The 7,248-nt window shown below is 44.1% G+C and overlaps 1 protein-coding gene across 1 annotated transcript in view; it reads left to right on the forward strand.

Moving 5' to 3' along the window:
- ACVR1C (activin A receptor type 1C) overlaps positions 1-7,248 on the forward strand; it is a 37,586-nt gene that overhangs the window by 13,973 nt on the left and 16,365 nt on the right. Inside the window, exons 3-4 of the mRNA XM_015818368.1 lie at positions 6,014-6,249; positions 6,914-6,937. Coding sequence (XP_015673854.1) covers positions 6,014-6,249; positions 6,914-6,937 — 260 coding nt within the window. The remainder of the gene's footprint in view (positions 1-6,013; positions 6,250-6,913; positions 6,938-7,248) is intronic.

Here is a 7,248-nt window from a genome sequence, read left to right on the forward strand (position 1 = left end):
GTGATAGGAGATGGACAACATACAAGTTTAATTAATTATTATTATTATGGTTGGTCACCTAGTCAGCCAGATATTTAGATTGGATTTGGCATTTTTGTCCACCAATAGTGTTTTCCGAAATCATCTTGTCAGTTAGGAGCTGATTCTTTTATTCCTCTGCTGTTCGGGCAGTTTCCTTTTGGCTCAGGTGGTAAAAGTTTGTTTTCAATTAGATGCTGTTGGACTGCATCAGACACAATGCCAGTTTACAAACTGAAAGTTGTTGGTAAGCAGGTAATAGGCCTGAAGTTGCCTGGTGCTGCCCCAGGAAGGATTTGCCAGATGTTAGTCAATCTTCAGTGTCGCCTCCTTGCAGTATGCTGTTAAACTGCTTGGCAATGAGTGGATGTAGACCAGCCAGATGTTTCAACCAAAACCTATGCAATTCATCTTCACTTGCTGCCGACCAATTCTTGATCTTCCTTGCCCTTTTCTCTACTGTTTGTGCTGATATTACAAGAACTTTCATTTCAGCTTCTTTTCCCCCTTATCTACTTCCTTTATCCAAGCTGCATTCTTGTTATATTTCTTTGGGTTGTCCCATAGTTGCACCCAGAACTGCGTTGTTTTTTCTTGGTGGGATGTTGGCTGCTTCATTGCACTCTTCCACTGAAGAATGTGTAAAAATGTTTCTGATTTGGCTGAAATTGGAGAACCTGCCTCTAGTGCAATTCAAGCTTCAAATCCACTGAACTACATGGCTATGGCTATTATACCACTTTACAATGCCTTAGTAAGGCCATACTTGGAATACTGCATCCAGTTTTGGTCACCACGATGTAAAAAAGATGATGAGACTCTAGAAAGAGTACAGAGAAGAGCAACAAAGATGATTAGGGGACTGGAGGTCAAAGCATATAAGGAAAGGCTGCTGGAATTGGGTATGTCTAGTTTAATGAAGAGAAGGACGAGGGGGGACATGATAGCAGTGTTCCAATATCTCAGGGGCTGCCACAAAGAAGAGGGAGTCAAGCTATTTTCCAAGGCGCCCGAAGGCAGGACAAGAAGAAACATGGAAACTAATCAAGGAGAGAAGCAACCTAGAACTAAGGAGAAACTTCCTGACAGTTAGAACAATTAACCAATGGAACAACCTGCCTCCAGAAGCGGTGAATGCTCCAACACTGGAAGTTTTTAAGAAGAGACTGGACAGCCATTTGTCCGAAATAGTATAGGGTTTCCTGTCTGAGCAGGGGGTTGGACTAGATGACCTCCAAGGTCCCTTCCAACTATTATTATTATTGTTGTTGTTGTTGTTGTTGTTGTTATTATTATTATTATTATTATTATTATTATTTGTTACTATGTTACTTCCAGCGCTTCTTTGATCTTCCTTGTTTCTAAGTAATATTTCTTGATCAGGTACTTTTTGGTCTTCTTGTTCTTCAGCTTTTATTTGTTCTAGCTTGCTTGGTTCTAATCTTAGCATGCTAATCTTTTTTTCCAACCTGATCTCCCATTTTTCCTTGTTTGCTGATTTTGTTTCCAAGATCTTCAGTTATGACTGCAGCTATGCTGTACATCAGTTTTGTTTCTTGTAGTGAGCTGGTGTTTATATTTGATATTACATTATTGGCATATTTTAAGGCTTATGCTAGCTGTTTTTTTGGAACAAATTTCAATGCAGGCAACTTTATTATTTTGCGTGTGTGTTTGCTATTCTAGATCTCAGCTATTTTTGTTTTAGTTCAGCTATTTTTGTTTTTGGTTAGAGGGCTTTTTTTTTCTTTCTAAGAAAGCAGAGGAGAGGATGCCTCGTTTGGGAATGAAAACTATTCAGCGGACTATGCTGACTTCCTCTACTGCCACCCTCACTTTCCCCAGCTGAGTTACTTTGATTTTTTTTTTTTTTGCCCTGAGTAGACTTTTGCAATTTTTTCAGTTCTGCTTGTTGTACTTTCCAAAACTGATGCATTCTTTCCAATATCTTCTTCTCATTGGATTTGATTTGTAGTAACAGACAGTGCTGGGATTCAAATAATTTAACAACCGGTTCTCTGCAGAATTCCCCCCCTCTGCACAAAGTGCTCCACCGCTGCTGCTTCCCCCCAACCCAACCCGACAGAGCACTCCACTGCCACCACTGCTTCCCCCCAGGATAGATAGCTCTGCTACTGCCGCTGCTTCCCCTCAACCCATCCCGGACGGAGCACTCCACTGCCGCCGCCTCTTCCACCCCAGGATGGAGAGCTCTGCCACCGCTGCTGCTTCCACCCAACCCCCCCAATGGAGCGCCTCCATCTGAGTTTAAGAAAGCGGAGGCACAGCAGCGGGATTCCTCTCAATAAGGCGGGCACAAACAAGTGAGCAGTGCACCCAGGTCTTATTGTTTGAGAGCAATCACACTACTGCGCCTCCGCTTTCTTCAACTCAGCTCCGTCTGAGGCACCCAAGCTTCTGGCAGCCACTTGAGTGGGGAGGACAACGAGGAGGAGAAGAGCGGTGAGGTTTTCTGCCAGCCAGCTGTTCAGGCAAGGAGTAGGTTGGGCGATGGTGGCTGGCTGAAGAGGGGGGATCATGGCCACTCAGGGGGGATCTGCCAAACCTCATGGCAGCGGCATTGGCGGGTGCGACACAGTTCGGCCAAAAGTGGCTGCAAAACAAGTGAGGCGACGTGGGACAGACCCCCCCTCACCTGCCCACCCAGCCTTTTCCCTTTCACTCTCCTTCTGAGCCCTCTTCGCAGTTCTGCCCACACAGCCACTGAAGCGGCAGATGTCACATTTCTCTGCCGCTACAGAGCTGGAGAGCTTGCCCCACCCACCACTGCCCAGATGCCCTCGCTTCCCAAACCATTTCTTTTCTAATCTTCTTTCCAGCTCCGACGCAATCCTCTGCCACTTCCTCGGCCGCCGTGTGCAGTCCACGAATAAAAGAAGTTTGTGGGACTAAAAAGAAAAAATTCAATCAATCAATTCCAACTTCTCACGAAAAAAAAAAAGATCTCGCAAAGTTGGAATTGATTGATTGAACTTTTTTTTTGTCCCACACACTTCTTTTGTTTATGGGACTGCCCAGGGCGGCAGAGGAGTGTGTCAGAGCTGGAGAGCTTGACCCATCCACCCCCGCCCAGATGCCCTCCCTTCCCAAAGCACTTCTATGCTAACCTTGTCCCACAAATAAAAGAAGTTTGCCAAAGTGGATCCTGGGCTGCAATGGAGAGACCGGAAGTGGAGCAGCCAGCATGAGGGAAGGAGGAGCGGGGAGAAGAAAGAGGAAAAGTGGCTAAGTGAGAAGAAGCACCAAAAACAGTGGGGTCTGTGTGCCTGCCTGCCACATGCTCTCCCCGTGTTAGCCATGCTCTCCATGGCTAACCCGGGGGGGTTGCAGTGGCAGGGTTTGGGGGATGGTGAATCCCCATTCATGGCGTGCCCACCAACCAATCGCCATGCCGTCTCTTGGGAGGGCACTGAAAAAGTGGAGTCTGTGTGCGCATTCACCCTGTTTCTGCCATGCTCTCCATGGCGCGCTGCAGCTGATCCGAGGAGTGAAGAGCATGACTGATGCGGGGCAAGCATGTTGTAGGCACACATATAGACTCCACTGTTTTCGGCAGTGCTTCGGTGCCTGGCTGGCCGGGATGGCTCTGCTCCTCACTCGGCCTCTTTTCCTCTTTCTTCTCCTGCTCCTCCTTCCCTCGCACCAGCTGCTCCATTTCCAGTCTCTCCATTGCAGCCCGGGATCCACTTTGGCAGCAGCAGGGTTTGGGGATGATGAATCCCCATTCATGGTGTGTCCGCCGACCAATCGCCATGCCACCTTTCGGGAGGGCACTGCCTTGTGCTCGCTCCGCGTCTGCCATGCTCTCCACGGCACGCTGCAGCTGACCCGAGGTGGCTGGCCAGGCACCGAAGTGCCACTGAAAACAGCAGAGTGTGTGTGCACATCTCCTACACACTTACCCATCAGCCATGCTGTCCACACCTCGGATCAACTGTAGCGTGCTGTGGAGAGCATGGCGGATGCGGGGTGAGTACGAGGCAGGTGCGCACATGAACTCCACTTTTTTCAAGTGCCATTTTAACAACTGGTTCGCCAAACTCAAGAGAAAGTAGGTAATGGTTCTGCCGAACTGGTGCGAACCGGCTGAATCCCACCTCTGGTAACAGATCTTTTTTGTTGTTTTGTTTTCAATCTTCACACATTATTATTGTGGAACAATAGAAACTTCCATGGTAAAATTTCTGACAATGCCCCAATTTCTGTCCTTCCTTATCATCCTGTCTGTCTATCCTATCATACGTCACAGGGGTCCCCAACCCCCATCCCTGGCCTGTTAGGAACTGGGCCGCCCAAGTGAACGAAGCATCATTTGTGCATGTGTGGGATCTAGGTAGCATGTGAAACCACACCCCCTGGTCCATGGAAAACTATTTTTTCATGCAGCTGGTCCCTGATGCCCAAAAGGTTGGGGACTGCTGATCTATCATGTCTGTCTGTCCTATCATCTATCATCTAGCAAAGCTACTAGCTGGATTAGAAATTTTAGCTGCCTTCTGAATATTCTGCATGTATCTGTAGAAAAAAGAGAAATTTGCCAGGAGAGAAATAATTTTTGACATCCCATGTAACATCTGGCTATAAGCCAAGTGTGGAATGGGTTCTTAATTATCAATCTACAACAATGGACATTTTTATAGTGCTTCCAGACATGTTTTGGCTTCAAAAATCAGACTCATGATGACAATTAACTAGCTATTTCGTGCCAGTAACTTTTGTTCTGAAATAAGTATAGATTTAGAAGGAGCTCTTGCTTAAAACTGTGCTTTATGTGAATTGACGTCAATGACTGAAGTCTCATTTCTTCGAAACTGAATCATCTAATCATCTAATCATGCCTTGAGACAGAGCTACTCTATTGAAGAGAGCTTAACGAGGGTTGTGCCACTCTTAGTTGATCTCATTAGGCTGTACCTGGAACCTGCTTCAGACAGTCACTGGCTATAATACCTTTGAGGTGATGGCATTACTCTTGACACCTAAGAGCCTATTTTGATCACTGGGACAAATGGCCAGAGTTGGATAAGGTACTTCTCATGCTATCCCTATATCTAGATCTCATTTGGCTTATTGTTATTCAAACAAGTCTTTATATCGTCTGTCTGTCTGTCTGACTCTCTCATGTTTCCATTTCTGAAAGATGCAGCTTAGGTAAAAATAAGGTCTTCCTATTCTCACGTGCCTGTTAGCATTTACTGATAGCTGGGCTAAATGCTCTGGATAGCAAGATGGGTGGCATATAAATTTAATAAATAAATTAACTTACACTCTGCGTCTAAGATAATGTTATAAGCATTTTACTTTTTCAGTGAAAAGCTTTGCCACCTAATTACTCTGCATATGCCCAGAAGCACGTACTCTATTCTTCAGTATGTTTCTACCCCAAATGGAAAAGAAAGATTTAAAAAGCCATCTCCTGTATCCATTTTCCAGTCTGATAAGCAGGGAAGCGGAACTGGTGACCTGCAGTTTATTTATCCCTGTGCTGGCTGTAGTTGCTGAGCATTGTAGCTCAGCAAACAACTACAGGATCACAGATTTCCACTGCTGTTATAGAAGGCCAAAACAGATTTGTTGCTGGGTGAGACACAACAGCAGCTGACTATGTCAATATTAGGTATGAAATGAGAAAAAAGTTTGGAAAATATTTAATGTGGGCTGCCCTTCACGAATACAGAGAGGTCATATTTGGAAACTGAGATTTACTTATGTTGCAGTGACGATGAGTTCATATAACGGCACGATTATAATTTATGAAAAAGGCATCCATCCTTACAATCAAATGCTGGGTACATAATTGTCCATTGAATTGTCCATGCTGAAAAAGCCTCATGCTTTTGGGTTTGTTCAAAGGCGTGTGATAGAAAAACACTTGTGACCGATTTGATGAGATTGTGTTAGCATAATACTAAGCCTTTTATTTTTTATTTTTTAGAAAAAAATAAAAACTGTAATTGTGTGTTTTTCTCATTAGGTTTACCTCTCCTAGTCCAAAGGACAATTGCAAGGACAATTGTTCTTCAAGAAATAGTTGGAAAAGGTCGATTTGGTGAAGTCTGGCGTGGAAAATGGTGTGGAGAGGATGTTGCTGTGAAGATCTTTTCCTCAAGAGATGAAAGGTCTTGGTTTCGTGAAGCAGAAATCTACCAGACAATCATGCTGAGACATGAAAATGTCTTGGGTTTTATTGCTGCTGATAACAAGGGTATCGTACTTCCAAACAATTTTGCAATGCTTGTCTTGGGTTGGATTAGACCAGTGAAATTATTTTTCTATTTTTTTAAAAAAAGTTTTTTGTGGAAAGAGGAAAAAAAACCTGATGCATCTTACCTCTGTTTTGGAAAGCTTAGCTCGGCGATGGCAAACTTTAGAGAATTCGCTTCTGTTGTCTCTGTAGCTTCTGAAAACTGTGTGAAAATATGTCTCATTCTTGGGCAATTTTGGGAGGCTCTGGAGACTGCACAAGAGCACACCCCAGCCTTCTGCAAATCTCACAAGAATGGGATTTGCAATTGAAAATAGTTGTTGTTGGATGTTGGTGAACACTGGCGTGTCACCCAAAGTGCCGGGGCATGTCAGCTCTGATAACATGGGTCCTAAGTTCACCATCACTGGCTTTGTTTATCATGCTTTGGATCTGGAAAATAGAGGAAAGATATATTCTGTAGTTGTGCTGTGAGTAAGCACTACTCCCATATCTACTCCTCATGGACAACAAAGATGATCAGTGGCCTTTGGGGATCATATACACATATATGAAATAAATATACTGTGTGTATGTGTATATGATGTGTGTGTGTGTGTATGTGTGTGTGTGTGTATTTGATGTAAATATTATAGCCTCTAAGTATCCTATTCCTTTTCATTCCCTTAGATTTCTAAGGAGTTGATGAAACAGGTAGGACAACATCTGAAAACAGATTAAGTAAAGATTAAGGCCTCACAAATGTGGAGACAGCAAGGAATTACTATAATGCTGTTGTGTCCACATAGAGATGGTCGCTGCTTTTTTTCCATGCTGTGAGACATTTCCTTGATGGAGAAGGAGAGGGAGTGAGAATAATCAGTGGCCAGCTATGAGCACTTTGAATAAACCTTTACAGATAAAATCATTTGTGTTGTGATCTGGGCTTTAGTGTTGGGGCAGACCATAAGAAGGACCTTTAATTGGTCCTCTTACTTTGAGTTCTTCTAGCTTGTAGATGTAAC

Source organism: Protobothrops mucrosquamatus, unplaced genomic scaffold (assembly GCF_001527695.2).
Source record: "Protobothrops mucrosquamatus isolate PMUCROS unplaced genomic scaffold, P.Mucros_1.0 scaffold729, whole genome shotgun sequence".
NCBI classification, from domain to species: Eukaryota; Metazoa; Chordata; class Lepidosauria; order Squamata; family Viperidae; genus Protobothrops; species Protobothrops mucrosquamatus.